Below are 21,345 nucleotides of genomic sequence, written 5' to 3'. Positions count from 1 at the left end.
GTTGATTCCTACTGACTCAGTAAACCCTTTAGAGTGCACAAGCTCACGGGTCAAGAAGCCAATGCAAGGAAAGCTAATACATTTATTTACAGTTTTACCCCTTTTTTTTTTACCACCTGCCTGCCCCAAGTTGAACATGTAAGGGGATTCCAGAAGGAACTGACAGCTCTGTATCAAGACGAGCCTGCAGTTTCCAGTGGGGTTATCATCTAGCATTTCCTTTCCAGCATACAAGGTATCTAGCAATACCTTACATTCAACAGAGATTTTTGCCTGTCTTTCCTCTCAGGAGGAGGCCAAATTAAGCACTGAACTATGTCAATTCCCTTTCACAAAGCAGTTTTAACTCTGTTCTTGGAAGTTAGGATATAAAAGGATGTGCAGGCAGAGGTTTTCTCAAGTTTCTACTTCACACATGGACAGAAATTTCAAAAGGTCCACAAAGTAATAAAGTTGCTTATTTTAGCTACAAAATGCAGCAAGTCATATCTATTTTAATTCCTCTATTAAACTTACTGATATATATATCCACACAAATATTTTTATACACACACAAACACAGAAACCGTGGTCCCCATACAATTTCTGCAAGTGTAATTACAATTTGACATTTAAAATAAGACGGGATCCAAAGCATTCCTACCACAGTAAATCCAGTGCAACACAGAAATCGGGATGTTGCGCTGCAGGTGAACCCAATCAGCCTGTTTGCCTTCACCTGCTGCCATTGTAGATATACTAAACAGCTTCTTCTGTTCTGCTGCTTATTGTTTGGTATAAGAAAAGCTCCTTCACTCAAGTTCCTTCTCTAGTCTAAATTTAAGGATTAAACAACCCCCCCCAACAATTTAAGAAAAATACAACACGCCTCAGCCTTCATTTAAGGCTGCCAATTGACGGAGCAGACCTGGGAATCGGCATTAACTCCCCTTGCAGAGCACTGCTGATGGCAGCCGGCGGGCCTCGCACCCACCACAGGACTTTCATGAAGTGAGGATCTTAACCAAGTGCTGTAAGCGGTTGTGGAGGAAACTGAATAAAATATTGGCAGTTAAAATATATCCCACAAAACCAAGCCATAGCAAGGTTTTCACACCAGTGTTCTAGCTTGATTTTAGTACTTGTTTGCTTAACAGTAAGAAGCTCTTCCGACAGGAAAATGGCGGTTCATAGGTAATGCATTCGAAATGTCTTTTCTACCTTGTGTTTTTCCGTATAAATTTAAGTTAGTGAACATGAACACAAACATTTTTTGGAGTAAGGAAAGAAGAAAAAAAACCATTTTAATTCACTGTCACCTGCTGTATGCCCCAGTGCCCAGAGGAGGATGCGGTGGTGACAGAGGAAGGCTCTGGAGCTGCCCCCCAGGTCCTGCTGCAGGCCCTGAGGGGAGCCAAAGCCCTGCACAGAGGAGAGTCTTGCATGTAGGTAGTGACAGGATCAAGACTTCATATGCCTGCTCGTCAGGAGTTACCAAATCCTGTCTACCTTTTGTTAGCTTTCCTAGGGACGGCTTCCAGATTTTCTCTTTTAACTGAACGCTGGCAGGTGCCACAGACAGACAGACACACAGGCTTGTGAAACACCCCCCTTACAGTACCCACTGGTGTGTCACACGCGCTCCCCGTCTGGTACGGATGCAGCAGTGTGAAGCTGGATGCCCCGCAGAGCACGTACTCACCCTCTCCTTCGCCTCCAGGCCAGCAGCAGCCGAGGGCTCAGCCCATCCTCCAGCGAACTCCTGCAGCGACACAGCTCCCGAGTGACCAGCGCACGCCCCCCAAAGATGGGAAGCAGCCGGATGTGTGAGCCCAACACTGTTCACCAGCTCTCTGGGAAGCTTTAGTGGGACCACGTGCACCAAATTGCTGATTCCCCTGCTGTCAGAGCCCGCCGAAACCCCAGCTGCAGGCACCCGGGGCCACTCCCCCACTGCTCGGCCAGGTGTGCCTGCCTCTCCCCTGGCCTCACGAGGCTGCTGACCCACAGCTGTGGGGAGCCCTGCTCCAGCCCCCCGCGCTGCTCCCCGCCCGGCCGCCGCTCACCAGCTGGGGCGGCCGCTGACAGCCGCACTTGCAGATACGCTTCTGCGGCTGGAAGGGCAGCTGTGTATCTACCGACGTATCCGCACGGGCTTTCCACGTGTCCCAAAACAGCCTGGAAACGCAGCATAAATGTTTCCCAAGGCTTTGTCTTCCCAACAGTTCTTCAGCTACCGTTGGAAAAAGAGGCCTCAAAAGTGAAGCCTATTTTACTGCTTGCTGCTGTGTGTGTTCTCCAACCAGTTAACGCTTGGCTTGGCTTGGCCTTGGCTTGGCCTTGGCTAACCTTGGCTTGGCTCCACCGGTTTCTGAAAAACCACAGGTCAGCCTTCCCATTTTGCAATGCCAGCCTGGCAATGGGGGAGTTGCTGCCAGCTTCGGTGGCAAGCGGGCAGTCCGTTCAAATGCTGCGGTGGCCCCCATTGTGGAGAACTGTACCTCACTGTCTGACATGTTTTCCTTCAAACCATCCACATGGCTGAAAGAAGCACTACCAGCCCCATTTTTTCAGATGGGGAAATAAGTCGGGTGTGGAAATAAATATTATAATGGAAAGGCTGGAGAAAAATTCTGTGGTGTACAATGGGCTAGACTGATCATAAAACTCCCCCTCTAGGGAATAACATTAGTTACATTAGCCCTTTACAGAAATCACATCTGGTGGACAACTACCGACCATACAGGTCCAGGTCCAGGTCCAGGTCCAGTTGTTTGCGGTTCTCCCTCCCGCCCCCTCAATCTGTTTTTCTGAATTTCTCCCATGACAGCGGAAAAGACCTGCCTTCTCATTTCCTGAATCAACATGATTCTATGTTTGGTCACATAGGAATGGCTGTAAAAGGGGCTGAAAGCAGCATGCAGCTGAACAAGCCGAACCAAGTATCAGGATGTTCAGAAGCAAATGTCACACAAGGTTAAGCAGATACTTTTAAAAATCTCATCCTGGCACAAAAGCCTGGATCTCACTGATGTCCAGAGGCTGTTTTGCCATGTTCTCAATGGCACCAAAATGGCACAGGTAGGTTTTATAGGGACAAATCAAACAAAACTACTGTTTAGTAAGACAACCACTTCTAAAACAAAGATGACGTCAAATGACCATGGGGTCACACACTCAGTTATGGTCTTTTGTGCGAGCGTGCACAGGTAATTCTTGCTCAGGGATTCATGATGAATGCACCAGGAACACTGTTTTGCTTGAAACTGCCAATACCCATACACTAGTGGTATCAAAACCACCACACAGTCTAGCAGTGCTTTTATATGAACCCCTTGCTGCACTCAAAAGTGTTCCTGTAGACGCATTCTGTTCTTTTATTGTCAAAAATGTGGATTTTATTACTGCTTTAGGACTTCATATATGATTTTATAGTGCACTATATTAGCTGGCCTAGCATTCTGAAAAACAGCAATCCTTAACCCAGAGCCACAGTCAGAAGCTTTACAAATGACTTTTCAGTTCTTCATAAATTATCCTCTTCCAAGCTTAGGAAAACACAAGTAAATCGTTCAATCCACTTTGCTGATTTGCCACATTTTTCTGAAAAACAAACAAGAACATTTCTCTCACCCAGGGGCTGAAATTTCATCATCCATGTTGATTACCTTATCCATGAATTAGAAACCTGAACTTAGTTTGGTAGGTCAAGAAGTACATCCACGTTCATGCCTGTATCATTAAGACATGTTTAGGTTACAATATTCCCAGTCAATATTGTGTCGCAGTTTTTTTGGCTCATACAGGTAGGCAATTCGAACCAGCTCATAATTAATAAACAAGACATGTGAAGAGCGTATAGATGGCATTTGCATGCGTGTAACTTGGGTACGTAGCTAAGTAGCTTACCCCACAGTCACATCATGGGTCAGTAGCACTACGAAGCACAGAGCTCAGATTGTTCGTATTCAAGTTCACGCTGGACATTGCTCCCACAGATACTTCTATTTTAATGAAATCGAGTAAAATATTTCCTCAAAAAAAAATTACTTACGTCTCACATTCTTAGTTCTAGGGCTTCATTTACGAGTGTCACACATGCATGGGTTACACAAACATAGATGGGGCCAGAAAAGCTTACTTCTTTTTGTATTGTCAAGACAGTTTGATTTGTTTCTTCTCCAAGGAACCTGGGAGAGTCCGTAAGAAGGAAAAGTGCTGGAAAATAAGAATATAACCTTACGTACAGAATAAAAAAAAAAAGCAAACAATAATGCTGGCCCTTCAGTCAGAATTACTCCTCCTTGAGTTTGCAAGATGCTGGATGAATGCTGCAATACAATTTTGTCACATTACTGCAGGATTCTCTGATTTGGAGTAGGTGTAAGGCATCCATCATGACTACTGTGCCCACTGAAAGAAAACACCACAGGACCGCCCTCCAGGGTGTCCAGGAAAATTCCAGAAAACCCATGGACCTTGCTGGAATCCACAGTACCTCCCTACAGTTCTAGGTACTTCAGGTGGAAGGTGTTCAGGTAGTGATGGCTGAAGATGAGTAGATCCAGATAAGCTGATGTGTTTGGCTTGAACATGGCTGGATCTCTGGTAGCCACTTCTTCATTGTTTTTTTTTTGTTGGTTTGGTTTGGGTTGGGTTTTAGTTCAGGCTTACTACTAGAACAACGGAGTTGCAGACATGGATTTAGGGCGGGGGGGTTATTTATTTAACCGGACACAGGAATTGTCACTTTCCTTTCTAAATCGCCAGCTACTCACCGCTGTTGGACAGCTTCTTAGTTCATTCCAGAAGTCTGTGTATTGCTATTACTACGTAAAAATGAGTAAATCTCAAAACTCTGCAAAAGGAAAGATGGTAATTTAAACAAAGTAGTATGAGAGTGTACCACTGTAACAGTTTCCACAGTGTGCCAGTGGCCAATTGCTACAAAAAATATATAACTTAGTTTGTGATTGCCTGCTGTTGCAGAGGGACAATCCCAAAGGTATCAGGATCCAATGACAGAGCCCTTAGCTTCGCCACAAGAAATAAAAATTATCTCAATTATCCAGGAAGGCAGAACTAGTAATTTTAACTGTAATGAAGCACAAGAATCCTAGTACCAGATCAAGGCCCCCTGAACTCACCTTTTGCAAGCATGTAAAGAGATACATTCCCCCAGAGAAGTTCCAGTGTATGTACTGGCGCAGAGACCAAACAAGAGATGCCACAGTGGAGGAGCTGAAGGAGGTGGTGGGCAAGACGGCCGAGGCACCGTGGCTTCAGGCAGCCTGCAGCCCCATCTGCTCCACGTGGCTTAAAGGCCCGCAGGGGTTAATACGGTTAACTTCTAGCTCCTCCACGGAGACAAAACTACGGAAGTGAATGTCTGCTTGTGGATATTTTAAACAAAAAAGAAAACATATGGCCCTCTGGAACTATGCTTGCTGTTTCTCTAGCTGATATGACACAGAGAACAGATAGCCTAGGCCTAGAACGAAATGCAGCAGCTTTATTCCAAGGAGCAATTAGAGAACAATTTAGGGAACACGCTTCGATTTCAGAAGTTCTGATTAGCAGAACGGAAACTCAAAGAAGTTGAGAATGCTCATGTACACCAAGTAGTAAAAAAATTTTAAAAAGCACAAAATATCTTCGCTGTATAAACCAGCAATCTCTTCCCCATGCAAGGAATATTTTTTGCAAACTATGAATGCCAATTTAGAATGATTAAAACCAGCCTTTTCTCTCCCAGATGTTATTTTGTGATTCTACACATAGACTAGTAATGAGCAAAAATTAAAAGAGAAGAATGGGCTTAATTCAGAAGGCTGAAAAGAGAGATCAGTAATTTCATTTATAAAATCAAAAATTTCATTAAAACTGTAATCATGTGGATTAAAACCACAGGTGTGATAAATAAATAGTCCGGGGCAGTCATGATGCGCATCTTCAAATTCAAGTCTTGAAACACGCTGGTAAATGTTCCACACTACAAATTCGCCAGGCAGTCCGGGCCCAAATGCAGAGCCAGTGTGTGCAGACACAACCCCACCCGCTGCAGAAACCCAGCAGGAGCGCCCATGGCTCATCGGGGGCTGGAGCTGTGCGCTCCCCAGGGACAGCAAGGCCAGGAGGGATCTCAAGAAGTTACCGAGTCCAACCTCTGCCAGAGGATGAACTGTGCCTTAAACATCGCCAATGTTTAAAGTCGTCTTTGTTTAACTTTTACTTTAAAACTTGTGTAAATGATTTTACAATGTTCTCAGGAAACGTATTGCAAGGCTTTGAAAAGTTACAGGATTATTTTCTCCTAATGCCTAATCTAAAGGTAGGCAATTACTTCTTGTCCTATGAACAGCAGATTTGGAGAACAAGGCTTTGGGGTTTTTTTTACTGTCTTCTCTGCAATGGCTTTTTACAAATGCGAATACTCCTTTAGTCATTGCTCCTGCAGACTAAACAAACCAAATTCTTTCAATTTTTACACACAAAATGATGTTGTCTAGCAGTCTCATCTTTCTTGTCTCTCTCCACTGGACTCTTTCCAATTAGCCCACAACCTCCTTGAAGTGTGGTGCCTGAAATTGGATATAGTATTCCAGCTCAGACCTCATTAGACCTTATTAGGCCTAATTAGAGTAAGAGGTTATTTCATGTGAATTTAATGGGGAATGCTTATTTATCCAGTCTAGTATCAAATTTGCTTTTTTCACAAAAACATGACATTATTGACCCATGATTAGCTTGCCACTCACTGGAATCTGCACGTCCATTTCCACACAATTACAACTAGCCAGGTCTCTTCCATCTTCTATCTGTTACTTCAATTCAATACTTTCTATTTGCCCTTAATGAAGCGAATCCTACTTATGTTACCTAATTTCAGCAACTAATTTAAATAACTTCTTGTTCTAATCTATTCCTCTGATACACTTTCAGCCTTTATCAGCAATAATTGCTTGTAAATTAAAAATCTATTGCATAATCCAATCTATTTCATAAAGTGTATCAGTTAGCATAAAATTGATCTAAGTAAAGGCCTCGTTATTACATCCTCCTGGGTAACAATGAATTGCTAACAGCAACCCTAAGTACAAATCACTCTTGTAGATCCATTTAAACTATGCTTCCTGCAACTGGCTATGAAAATGTCAAAAGCAGTCTTTACCAAAAGCCCCTTACCAAAATCAAGATGTGTCACCTTTGTAGCTTCTCTGTTCACAAGTCAATTATTCTGTCACAGAAGAAATTACTTGATAGGATTTCTCTCATATGGTATTTCCCCTTTTCTCTGAAATTGTGTATGAAAAAAAGAGAACTCTGGAATTGAAAAAGAGGTATAGGAACTATTTTCCCTCAGAACGAACATTAGAAACAACTAAAATGCATATTTCAATTTGTGAAGACCTTCAGGATAATTAAAACCATGAAGGCAACAGCAAGAACTCAGAACCAGTTCTGAACTTTCAGATTTTGTTCAGGGACATCTCAAAGTGATACCTGCATGTCTGAAAACATATTTTTAAAGAAAATGTTTGAAAAAAAATGGACAGCCCTACTTTATGAAAAGAAATCTCTGTACTTTATGAGGAGTCACAGAGTCATGCTAAATTCAAATGTAACTCTACATGCTTGTCTTCTTCCAGTCTACTGCATCTATTGCCTTCTGTTGTTAGTAGTTAAAGTTCACTCTTGCTATGAGATGCTTCAGCCATATGTATACATACCGCTTCACATCTGCCCAATTTTTTGATTTTTGTTGTGGTGACTGTAGTTCCTACTTGCAAATTTAACCGTCCCCCATCTATCCAAAATTAAAGCCCCAATCACTAGTTCAATACATTGGTGCCATATAAGTCCTCCTTGTCTTAGCCACAAACTGGTCCATGTCATTTTGCACATCAAATAGGTCAAGTTGTCCTTATCCAATTGTATTTCCTTTAACAGAAATGCTTACTTCTTCCAGATACACCCCTCACACATACACTAAGACCCTGAATTAAAAGCCAATGAAAACTGGCCTTTATTTTTTTTATAGACTTTGGTGAATTCTGGATCAGTCCACTGGTGAACAAAATTCTTTCCCTGCCTGTTACATTTTATTGAAAACACTGCTGTCCTACACACTCAAGACAGAAGTAGTAGGTCTTTAATTAGTCTATTTTTATGTACAGGTTATTTTATATAGATGATCTAAAAGGTTAGTGATGGTTGCATGCTGGGCTAGGTTCTCCAAAGACACACTAATGCCACCATGCTAGGCAACTGTTCAAAGAGAAAGCACCAGGATTCACAAACTTGATGGAGGTCCTGTAACAAATCTATTAAACATCACATCTGTAATAGATTAATCTAAACCACTTAATTTCATTGGTCTGATTTTTAATATTGTAGTTGATGTTACAAATGAAATATAACTTTAATATTTAATTTATAAAGTTTTCACATTTCCATGTAAAACCAACAGTAGGTCTAAAGTAAAAACAGCTTTGTGGAGGCAAAAACTTTTTCTTTAACTTCAACAAGATTGTAATTTTATAAGAGTAGACAAATATGTAAGCATAAACATTCATGATTTTCTTTTGTACACATCTGTGTAAATAAGTTGATACAAATATAATTTACTATAGAAACATTTTGTTTGTTTGTTTTTGCTACACACAGTTCTATGCTGGCATCACATACTAGTCGATTAATCTTTCAAAGAGTGAGATTTATGCACGTTTCATAAATTGTAACCCCCAGTATGTCCATTGCCAGCAGCGGACTTCATGTTCAGAGAATCAGACTCACAGTGTCAGTAATCTAAAATTAACCTTCAGTACAAGATTATAAATAATCAAAATAGAATGCATCATTTTCACATCATAATCACCAGATGTTTAAAGGCCATGATCCAAGCCAGCTAAAATCAATGACAGTTTTCCCATTGACTTAGCTGGAATTCACCCACAGTTCCCAGTCACTATAGATTCTCACTTTTATCACAGCGTGAAGAGTTAAAAAGTGCGTAGTATCACAGCTTCAGTGTGAGAAGTAAAGCCTCTAAGTCTTTCTGGGCCTCTTTATCCTGAAAGAAACAGACAATCATGCATCAACTTAGATAGGATAAATCCCTTCATTTGCCTAATACGTGCCTATCCACATTTCTTTACTAACAACAGACATAACACACAACTGTAACAGCCACAGAACGTACAAGACTGCATAGTAAGTTAATTTATCAGTGATTGCAAAAATAAAGTTTGAAGTGAAAACAAGAGCCAGATGGCAGCCCTCCCTTTACAGCTCTGTTAAAGCACTTAAAATGTTAGCCACAAATAGCCTTCTCAGCATACCAGTAAGCCTTTCAGCTTAGGCCGTAACTTTTGTTGGTGTACTTTGCATGAAGTGCTGCCTTGCCTTATACTTTACGTAGGCTTGCACCCTGACTGTGTGCAGTTTTTCTAAAGATATTTCTGTGATGTTTGCTAACGATTTATTATGCAATTGACAAGAAAACATTGGGAAATGTGATTAATGACATAGGTTAGATCGTGGTCTCAGTGCATATAGCCGTACCTACCTGTAATAACCACCATGGACTGACTACACCCTCAGTATCTTCCATACTGGTGTTGGTGGGCTCTGCCTATGCTACTGGGCTCATAGCAGAGTGGAGCCAATGGGAGAGCAAGAGGCAAGTAATCTGCTATGCTCAGAGCCAACACTGTATTATACCTCCTAGGACAGAACGGAAAGGCTCCTTTTAGGCTGACGTACATGTAAGTGCACAGCTTGCACAGGGCTTTAAACCAAACCCAGCCCACAGACTATTTCACAGGTAACCAGTGACATACGTTTTGGCTATTCCATGTATAATGTGTTTGGAATGGGGTACATGCATATGAACATGTAACCACAATACAAAAAACTCCATTATTCTACTTATTTTTGAAATGTCTTCTGGATATATTCCACTTGCTTTACTTGCCATTGCAAAACTTCTAGCTTGCAAAACGCACGCTGGTTTAAAGCCACATTTCTAAAAAGTCAGCACCTCATGCCTGCAGTCTGGTAAGGGTCCAAACACCCAATACATGCACCCATGTGTGCTTAGCAGTGCAAGCCAAAAGCACTTGCACATCACAAATTTTGTGCAAGTATTTCTAATGACAGAGACCAGCGTTTCTTTTCCAGATAATGCCACAGGCAATTCTGCAAGAAAATACTGCAGACAGACAGTGAAGTAATCACTGAATTTCAGGATCACTTCATTATCCAATCAACCAAAGAGCTGGAACAAAATACAGGACATTTTAAAATACATTTTACGGGTGAAGAAATTCCTGCTTCTCTTTATTTTGGTTAGTTGTCTATAATGTCATGGAGGAACAGAGAAGAATATTGAGATGATAGAAACCATATGCCAGACCTGTCAAACTACATTATATTATTGGTCTGGATTAAGGCATTAATACATTAGCTGGACACTTCTCTTGGAGTCACTGCCTTGCTCCCACTGGCAACAATAGGCTAAACTATCTGCCTAATCATTTATCAGAGGCCTTAAAAGGCACACACTGCAAAGCCAGTAAGCTCTTGCCAAAATACTCTTAACACAAGGAAATGTCACACTGAATTCAGCACCCCTTAAACTCCACGTCACTACAGGCTGCCTGGAGCACCAGCCCGTGACTTTCACTAAAAATTGGAAGACTCAAGATTTGCATCAATATGTTGATTAATTCAGGGAAAATACACTCTTTTCTGTACTGACTGTGGTCAACTTGTGAAGATGATTCTAAACTCCATTAAACAAAAAAGCAAAAAGCCAGATATTGTCCCGTGCTACTAAGAAAATGAAAAAGGTTTCATTGTATCTTTTCCTACCTTTTTCACACTTTTCTAAGCCAAAAATTATAAAGATGCAGGTTTTCTCATATCTGAATGGTGTTCAGCATTTCATGGGTTGATGGGATTTTTTTACTCACTTTGCACGACACAGCATTTTAAAAATGTATCTCCACGCAACTTTGTATACTAGTCTTTCTCCTTAGAAGCAAAGGCTTACATTGGGCAATGAGCTTTTAACGAGTTGCAAAGGTCCCAAAAATATTGGCAGTCTTTCCTGAATCTTCCTCTGGGCTTAGGAAAAATAATGAAACAAATCCATGATTGTTCTCAGTACTAGCTGGAGAAGAAACTGCAAACATGAAAAGCATCCTACTTCTGGGTTGCCAGATCTAAACAAGACTACATCAGTAAAAGCAGGAATTATTATTGTTGCAAACTGCTTAATGGGCTGCGTTAATTGGGCCAGCGGCTTCCAGTCAATCATAAGAACTCAGATGGCAAAAGCATTTTAAAAAATCAGTAATGGCATTAAAAACAAAGCTGAGAATGCTCAGTGAAGGGAACTGTTATGTCACCTTCAGGTAGAGTCCTTCCAGACCAAGAGGTGTGTCACGCTAAAAGAATAGCGAAGCCACAACGCCGTTCAGTGCACCAGTCTCCAGTTTTAAGGATGAAAACTTCATTAATGCCAAAAGCTTGACCGTTAATGGGAAGACAAAGCCATAAATCCTGTATTTGGCCAATGCTCTTCCTCACTGATTTCTGGATCTGTGGCTTTCTAAAAATGAACAATCAGGTCAGCTTTTTTTTTTTTTTTAAGACAGGCAGGCTTTGATCACCCTCTGGAGTACAGCGGAGAGAGGAAGAGATGCAAGTTGTAGGAGGAATGCAATATATTTGCGTTAGTCCCATTCGTTCACCCTGAGGCTTAGTTCAGCGCTGACTGAATACACAGCCATTTTCAACCTTGACTTTCTACTGTCAAGGCTTACATTTATTAAACACTTCTCCTATAATTTTCAGAGTTGAATATGAGTTCAAAATCTTCTGCAAACTGCTACAAAAAAGGTATCCAAATCACAGGGTCAGTGACCGTATTTTCCCCTCTTCCTATTTAGTTGCTTTTCTTTTATGTTTCATCATCCACAGGGGATATGCACAGGAAAAAAAGACCTGGGAGGCCAGGGACTGAACAAGGGAAGACAGGGAGTTGAAAACAAGAGCAAGACGGAAGAGAGAGCTGGTGGGAAAAAGGGAATGTTGGCTTAACTGGGGGTAGTCCACATTTTGACAGTTAATTTCTGCTGAAAAAATTTACTGATAATATATATACACACAGAGACATACACATATAAACATGCATGTAAAAATTAAATGGCAATTAAAGCAGAGACAGAAAGATAATGATTTTACCTTCCATCTCTACTAATTATTTCCTTATGCACTAAACACATTCAACCCAGGCGCTGCACATGTGTGCACTTGTTGACAAAGTCCCAACTGTCAACAGAGAATGATACAACCCCACGGCCACAGCCAAAATGGATACACCAGCCAACTATAACATAATTGTGTGCAACCACTGCCAAATCCCAAGCTGACATGCATCCTGTAGGGTTTCATTGAAGTTAGCGGGGCTGCATGGTATATTAAATGAGCTGGGCTGCAAGGGTGGTCCGAAGCTGTACTCTGATATGTGGTAACAGCAATGAGGTGCTGAGAGCCACCCCTGCTTTTGGGTACAGCTGTATCATTCCTTCATAGCTCCAGGAGAAATCCTGGACTGTAACAGAAGAGACTCCCAAACGCACAAGGATTGTTAATTAGAGAGTAATAACTCTTGTGGACAATATAAATCATATAAAGCTATACGCTATCCATTCTCAGCTTCATGACAGACTCTCACAGACGGTGTGATTGTAGTAGGCATTAATTTGCATACAATTGCATAATACTGGTTTTCCCCTTAGATATTTCAACAAACCAGTGCAATCATCCACTTGCAACCTTCTATATGACTGCTGTATGTTGCAAGTTAGGGCATCTTATGTTCTTTCATATTTTTAGTATCTTCCTCTGGGTAGGAACCATGACTTCTCAAGGTTTTTAGGATCAAGGCATGCACAGCTTTAAAATATGTAGCTGAACAATAATTGCACATTTTCTCATTATACTTCAAGTAGACAGAAAAACACCCCTTCACACCCAGAAGACCGTGAATGAACAGTTCAGCTAGTTCGAGGACTGCTGTTGAAAAATTACAAAATGGCAGAATTAGATTTAGAGTAATTAATAGTCATGCAAAATTTTTATCCGCTAGTTCTTTTATGACTTAAAAGACTAAGTTTCACCTGTAATCTGGTTTCCTTTTACTATTGTACACAACGTGGAGCTTTTGGTGTTCAAGACATTCCCCTCTTTCTCTCCAGCTGCCCCCCCCCCACCATGGCGGGACCTACAGCCCTTCTTTCTATGCAGTCATCACTGAAACGGCTTGAACATGATCACGCCCAGTTACAGCCCCTTCAGAAAGATGCCTGTTGAGACTCTCCTTCACCCTGTATATTGACTCTGAGACAATATATTTCAAATTCCTGGAAGCTTGACTTCCCCTGGCCACTCTACAAAAATAGGAAACCAGTTGTGAACCTCTTAATCCTGCAGTGCACCACCACCTCCGTGAACGCTTCTCCCACTCTTGCATTGTCAGCATGCCAGCGGAGGAGACACACTCCATGCTTTGATTAATCATCCGTTGATCAGTCTTGCCACACTAAGAGCTATGGTGAAACTGTGTTACCTTTGATAGGATGTTGAAATGAATACTTTGTGATAAACTAGCCAATTTAGTCATAAATATAATAGGCGCAGTATTTATCAGGATAGGCTTTATCCTTAGGTACGCAACTACTACACTACCAAAGATATCTTCATCATTTTTTGGAATTGTTTTTGGAGGGGGAGAAAGAATAAGCAGACAATGCAAACAAACCTTTTGGCAAGAACTTCAAAAACATGCAGATGGCAAATCAGTCTGATGACTAAGATAGAGAAAAACAGACCATATTCTCTGAAGTGCAAAATAATGTAAAATATAGGAGGTCTCAATTTTTTTTAGCAGCTCTTTTACAAATGTCTCATGTTTACCAGCATTTTACAGTTTGAAATCTGATCTCTTTATTATGAGTTCTTAAAAGGCCCATTCCCTGAGCTCGAAGCACTGATATTCACTGTAAACAGAATCACTAACTAAAGAACAGTTTTATAATTTTGGGTTCGTGGTAGCTATTAGGAAATTCTTGTTCAACTCCACAAACAGTATTATTCAAAATGAACACAAATCCGAATACTTCCATTATTTTTGTAATTGAAACACCATGGACTTTTGCTTGGCATTTGGAGAACAAATGTACATAAAATCTAAAGGAACAAATATCCTCTGAAAAGAATGACATTTTGTATTGAGCTGATGATGTTGAGAAAAGAAAATGTTCTGTTTGATGAGAAAACAAAAACTTTTTTTATAAGGTTAACCCAAATTATTCACATAGTTTCAATGGGTAGTTTTTTCACAAACAAGTCATAATTTGTGATGCACATAATTGTACATAATTTGTACCCTTCACCAAGACTACATTTTTTGTAATATAACTGCTGCTTTTTAGATTCATTTTCAAAAAATGTCACAGAGACCAGAACCTTGAAATTTTAATCTCTTTCTCTGCTAGGTTGTTAATCCCTTTGTGGTGAGCTTACTGGTCCTACAAGCACAGAGTTCACGCTCACGCCCATGCTCATCTCCAGATACAAGAAAAAATAATTTCTTTACTGTTATACTTTATAATCCTACATTGAGACTTTAATTTTCTACAAGTTCCAGCCTTGAAAATACCTGACAATCTTTGTTATAAACAAGAAATTAGTGTCTTATTCCCATTACGTGCAAAGCACTATGTGTTTAATCAAGCACACACCCCCACATACTCATTCTGTCTTTCTATATGCAAGATGAATGCTCATGTTTTCAAATTTAAATTACATTTTTCTCCCCAAATGTAAAAAATTCATTTTTTTTTCCATCACACTAGTCCACCACATCTGGTTTCGACAGCCCTTCACGTAGCCACATTTACCAAGGCTTTGAGCACACTACAAAGTAATGAGTCTCAGTAAGGGTAATACAACATCTACTAGATAAACAGAGCAGCTGTTATGCACTTTACAATAACTCACAGCAGCCCTGAACATTAGGATCTCTTTTACTGAAGGGGTGAATATTTCCCAGGACCCTGAGGTTACCCACCTGGACAGCAACCAGAGAAAAGCAGGACAATTTAATGTCCCATGCACCTCCAGCAGTGAAGTACCACTCTACAGTATGACAGTATTTATGGCCAAGGAAGGACTGTATGATTCATTGGAGGTTTTTGTTTAGAGTAGAGACGATAAAGAGAAAGGTCTCTAAAGTAGTACTGTAACATCAGTTTTGTTTTCCAGATTTAATTTGCACCAAATCTCCTGTATTTCCTTTTAAAATAAAAAAATCCATAGACTGATCAGTCAAAAATGTGCCAAACTATTTTTAAAAACTGGCATTAGGACTTACAGGAGTCAGTCAGTCAGAATTTGTCTCTTCTTTGATGATATCTTTGGTATCCTTTTTAAGGGTTATAACAGGGCTGAAACTGGTCATCTGATTATTTTTTTTTCTTTAATAAGAATTACCTCTGTCTGGAAGCCCCTCTACCCCTTGAATTAAAAACATATTCTGTAAGTGGTAGAACAGATGCACAGAAGGGATATTTGGATGTGATACAACATTCAAGACAAAAATCATCTCACTGAACTTGAAATGTTACATGAAGTGAATCCTAGGCAAAGTATCGAAGAAGTGCCCTGAGTTAGACCAGCTGAGAATTTGACCTGAGGATTAAAATGAGCTATGGGCTATTTTACTGACGCCGAGCACCTCTGGTTCCCACTGAAGTCACTGGAAACTGTGGATGCTCAGAAGCAATAAAAAGTAAACCATTGTCTCCTATTATTTTTCATACTTATGCTGCAGAATGATTTCTAGCATGAAATACTATACATTTCCTCAATGTGGCACCTTTCCAGCAACTTTGTCTCTCAGTCTGCTCCTGATTTTATGCCTTTATAGATATACATGTTTCTCAGTAGAAGCCAACATTTAAAAACAATAAAGGAATTCCCCTGCCTGAAGAAAGAGAGAAAACTCACATGAGAAACTAAGATTACACTTGGGAATGATGGGTTTCACATGACTGTGACAACATACCACGCTGCTGACAGCCCTGAGATCCTGTGCTGCGGTAAACTGAAAGAAATCCTCAGACTGCTGCTGACTTGCGTTTTCTATTTCAGACCATAAACCCCATCTTTTACAGGGCTGTAGTCAATTCAGGCACTTTATCAGCATCTGTTTGTTACTCTCTCCCCAGCGTCTCTTTAGTCTTGTTACAGTCCCTCCCTTAAACTAACCTGACTAAATGTTATTCCTAAATACAGCTCCAAGCCCTGAACCACTACAGTTCCAACATGTTTCCCCCAAAAATCAGTAAGTCTTTCTCTAACACAGTAACCAAAACAACACATAATATTCTATGATTCTAATTCAGATGGGACTTGAGGTAACAGTTAGCATCGTCAGAGTTTGTGTTCCAGATCTCCATTTTATAGTACTTCCTTTCAGCGTGCACTTGGTTTTACCTTGTGCTGGCTGCTTTATTTATTTATTTATTTATTTTTAATCAAATTATGCACTATTGCCCCAATGCCATATTCTCCTGGACTTTTTTTTCTAAACTTAAAACACATCACAAGTAAACAAGACAAAGCAGACAAATCTGTGATATCTACAGAATTAGTCAAAACAAAAGAGGACAAATCATCTTAAAAGATTTTTGGGGCCCATTTGCTGCTCTTTCTTCTGTTCACAAACCAGTACCATTCTTATTCTCATCACCACCCTACTTGCCAGAATACACACACACCCCCACACACGCTGCTCAAATTGCTCCCAAATTCCTGCTTTCACCTCAGGGTCCCCTGAGGTCTGCCAGTACTTCAGAAATGTGATGGGGAGTTCCTTTTACCAGGGACTAAGCCCCTCCAAGTGGCCCAGGACACACTGAACTCCAGCTCATGTTTAGGCTGATGACACTGGACTTTAGAGGCAGGATTCACATCTCATTAACTTCACAGTCTAGGAGTCAGGTGTCTCAGGTACACATCTTACATGTATCTTCGCATCTAGTCTCTCTCTCTGCCATCAGGGGACAGAGAGAGGCAGGATGCACCTACCTCTCTCCACCGAGTGCAGGGGGAGCTTCAGCAACTACCTTTGGTCACCAAAATTTTGTCCAGCTATTGTTATCAAAGATGAATCCCAATCTATGCTATCTCTACACTTTTTCAAGGGGTCTTTATGAATATGTTGAATGACTTCCAGTTTACTAAGCACAGGCAGTCTTCTGCCCACCAGAAGTTTCTGTGATATATGTTTGTTTGCAATTTTACCAGATAGCTTTAGAGTTCACTGCAAGATTACCTGGCCTGTAGTAAGCTGAATACAGGAAAAACAAAAAATTCACCAGCACAACCATTGCAGATATACACAAAACAGGCTGAGTTAAAGCAATTTCAGTTGTGTGCTCTCTCCCTCACACCACTGGTCCTGCTTTTTATGCAAAGATGTAAGGTGCCAAATAACGGATAATTTATAGCAGCAGTCTTTCCTACATTCTGTAATAGGCAGGCTGAAGTTATATTTCAACAGTAAGTAAAGAATAAAGCAGAGTTAAGAGATTATTAATGTCATATCAGTACCAATACATATTTAAAGAAACACTGAACTTAAGCAATGATTGCTTAATTTATGATTGGTACATACTATAACTTGGGCCAAAAATAAAGGCCACCCAGGAGCAGCTGCTGGTGAGGCATGCAGTGGTCTTTCTTCCCAGCAGGAACACTTGACAAACATGTTAGTGCTCCACACACAGCATTTATTGTCAATCAAGTTACAGAGCTATTTAATGGTCTTTTTCCTTAACTTCAAAGAATTAAATGGGATAGGGCCAATTCGTCTCTGCAATCACCTCTCTCTCTCCCTACCACATCTGCTATGCTCAAAGGGGGTCCCCTTAGGCTGACAAAGCTCAGGTTTGAACTTGTCACGCTCTAGGATGGTAAGACGTTTCCAGTCATAGGTCGGTAATTATGGAACTTGCTTCTACACGAGATCAGACAGAGTGAACCTTCTTGCCATGACTTGGTTTATATTTTAGAAATTAAATCACTTAAAATCTCTCAAATATCTGTAGAAATTTTGTGTCCATATACTTAAAATACTGTAAGGGCCTAAAAAGGAATCTAATAATCTCTTAGAATAAACTATGTTCCAGTAGATGCAACTGGAAGAACTGTTCCTCTCTAACTGCACTGTGGTTGAAGACAAAAGGCAATCTTGACTAACTCATCTACCTCTGCTATAGCTAACACACTGCCCTGGAGGCCTTAACAAGAATTACAAACCAGAGGCTTTCAGGAGCAGAAATAGAGATTGTGGGACAAAAATCCAGAATGCTTTCAACTGAGAAAAAGTAGGTCTGGGGCAAAATTTCAGCACAGCTAGAGTGACACACTCAACTGCTTATGCTTAAGATAGTCTAATGAAATGAGTTGAATTACAAAGAGTGCAATTCAATTTCTGGCAGTCTCTGACACAGACAAGTCCCTGACAGTTCCCCAAAGTTTTTTTTTAAAGCTGTAGATACAGACAGCTGTAATAAGCCAACCTAGAGTGGAGGAAAAAGGAAGGTTCTGTGTCCAGAGGAAAATGTGAAACATTATGTTATTACTGACAGTACAATAATGGGTGACAAAGACAAGACAGCGGTCACAAGAGAACAAGTTATCACTTTCAATACCCACCTCATTAGTAACTGAGAGAATTGACAGTGCAGAATCACAGTACTTCAGTGCATTGTTTTTCTGGCCAAGATCTTTATAGCACTGAGAAGAAAAAACATTTTGTTTCCAATCAGACCACTGTAAGAATACCAGAGTCTACAAATCATTATTTTTAAAAGAACTTGGTTACCTTTGCCAAATACACATAGTTGTATTTGGAATATCCTGGATGCATATCTTCTGCCTAAATAATAAAAGACAGAAAATAGACATAAAACTTGTGTGATGAGATTTATGTGGTCTGCATAGCATTTTTAGTAATGCACTAAGCTTCCTCAAACATCAGACTAAATCATCCCTACTGTGTGCACCCCAGTCTGTTTAGCACTTAAAAAAAAACTCAAGAAAACCCAAACCCCAAACCCTAAAGCAGGCACATGAGGTGCTGATAATGAACACATAAAAATGTTCTCTACTTCTTGCTCTCCTGTCTGCCTGAGTGCTTTGTAAAGATATCGTATCATTCTATAGAATATCTATTGGATTCATTCACTTACACGGTGGGTTGGAAGACACTGCTCTCTCTAGATTGTTAATATTTATTTTCTCATCAAAGAAATAAGCAAGCAACCAACCATTCACACTGTGAATAATGGGTAATGAACTGTATTCATCAACTTAATAATTATTTTTCTTTCACAGACCTGTATCTTCTAGCTCTAGGTTCACCTTTCTTTTCACATTACCATCTTCTGAGAAGTTCAGGTCATTAAAACAGTTCAGGATTGTCTTCCTTTTAAAATACATCAAAGATGTAGAAGCTTGAAAGGTGAGTGAAAACCTTACTAATTATTTGCTAACCAAGAAGCAACTTTAATCAACAAACAGCTTTGGGGGAGAAAAATTACACCAGTGAAATTTACAGTAGCTGTATTCCTTGGACCAAAACAATGCTGCTTTCACTACAGCTGTGTATTATCAAACAACTGAAAAAGAAGCCCAAACAGTTGTCTTTTAGACAGTAATTTAATTTTTGGTGCAGAAGACGACTTAAAACCAGAGTTACTCTGCAGCCCACCACGAAATACCCTGAAGCTAAAGTGAACATTTCAAATTACTTCTACCACTTTTTGAGTTTGACATTAAAGATAAAATCCTTCAAACTGGGAAGATGATAACCTATTGTATTGTCCAAAATTCAGGAGATCATTCCATCTTTAAATAGACTAAGAACACAGGAAACAGGCACTTTTGATAGTGAAGAAAATATGTTTGTCCAACTCCTTTGAGAACCTGTCTGAAAGTAATTGTAATGATGGAATTTTATGCTTTGAATTCAGTCAAGTGAAAAACTTGTACTTTTCAGCTCCAGAAGTAGAAATGATTCATATAAAAGACACTGAAAGATAGGTTTATGTTATTCATGTGGTGTTTTCTCATAACTGTGCATTCAAGTAGAATGCCCAGGAACATGGACCTATATGACAGAGCTTTCTTTTCTACTTCACTACAAAGGTAATTTAATCCCACAAACAAGAAAGGCTTCTACTGAAATTCAATGAAAAATGCTTCAGATCAGAAAAAGACAAGTGTCACAATGTCAAATTTTTCCTTGCCTATGTTAACCCTCTTGCAGAAACAGGCAAATCATCAGTTATTGCTATGGTTAACTTGTTTCAATGGCATATATAACTAATCTGTATCCATCTCACATTATATCCAATAACTATCAACCATGGCAAGTCATTGAAGAATTCCCTAAAACTAAAGAAAGAGAAGAAAGGTGCTAGCCACTCATCTCCAAATTAATTTTAAAATAGAAAAGAAAAAATATTTTAGTAGAGAGCTCTGGGGTACTTAGGAGAGCTACTGAACACAATTTGTTGAGCAGACATCTTGACAACAGTCACATATAGCAGCTGGTAAACAGTCACACAGGAAAACTCTTGGCTAGGACTTACCTTAAGGAAATTCTGCAATGCTTCTTCTACTGTTGAAGTTGGTGGAGTCCCAAAGAGAGCAGCAGCTACTTTCTTTTCAATCCAAGACAACTGAGCTACCTATTTAAAAAAAAAAAAAAAAAAAAAAAAATCAACAGTCTTTAGGGTTGCTTCTCAGTTTTGGAGCAAATACCGTCCTATGCTTGCAAAAGAACCTTTAAAGGAATGTTTTATACTGTCTATTTGCCAGCTTAAAGCATACTCTTTTGGATTTTAGATTCTGTTAACAGGAAAATGCACACGTTAAGAAATACATGACAAACCACCAACATCATTGATATGAGATTATTCCAATGTACAAAGTTTGAAGTATAGTTCAGGTTTCGTAAGACCTTGCCATTGTTTAAAACCTAAGGCTAGATAGTGCTTTAAACCTGTTAAGGTTTTCATGAGACAGGCAGCTTAGCATGATAGTCCATGTACTTGACTACTTTACAACATTATGAAAAGCTGTTGCTACAGTAAAAATGTGAGTGCTTTTGGTACTTGTAGAACGTTAATTTATTACACAGAAGTTGGTGACAAGTACTGTTAAGACATAGGCTTCATTTTTTCCTCTTCAAATCTGACAAATAACACTTGCCAAAGACCT

The 21,345-nt window shown here is 39.9% G+C and overlaps 1 protein-coding gene across 2 annotated transcripts in view; it reads right to left on the bottom strand.

The window, feature by feature from the left end:
- Positions 1-8,998: 8,998 nt before the first annotated feature.
- RMDN2 (regulator of microtubule dynamics 2) overlaps positions 8,999-21,345 on the bottom strand; it is a 46,987-nt gene continuing 34,640 nt past the window's right edge. Inside the window, exons 7-11 of one of the 2 annotated variants that reach the window (XM_075708176.1) lie at positions 20,715-20,813; positions 18,944-18,997; positions 18,775-18,855; positions 10,145-10,192; positions 8,999-9,052 (exon numbers count right to left, since the gene is read on the bottom strand). In XM_075708176.1, the coding sequence (XP_075564291.1) occupies positions 8,999-9,052; positions 10,145-10,192; positions 18,775-18,855; positions 18,944-18,997; positions 20,715-20,813 (336 nt within the window). The remainder of the gene's footprint in view (positions 9,053-10,144; positions 10,193-18,774; positions 18,856-18,943; positions 18,998-20,714; positions 20,814-21,345) is intronic. The other variant, XM_075708177.1, reaches the window with a different exon arrangement.

Source organism: Pelecanus crispus, chromosome 3 (assembly GCF_030463565.1).
Source record: "Pelecanus crispus isolate bPelCri1 chromosome 3, bPelCri1.pri, whole genome shotgun sequence".
Lineage (NCBI taxonomy): Eukaryota > Metazoa > Chordata > Aves > Pelecaniformes > Pelecanidae > Pelecanus > Pelecanus crispus.
Note: the sequence above shows the minus strand (reverse complement) of the source record. Positions and strands in the feature narration are given on the sequence as shown.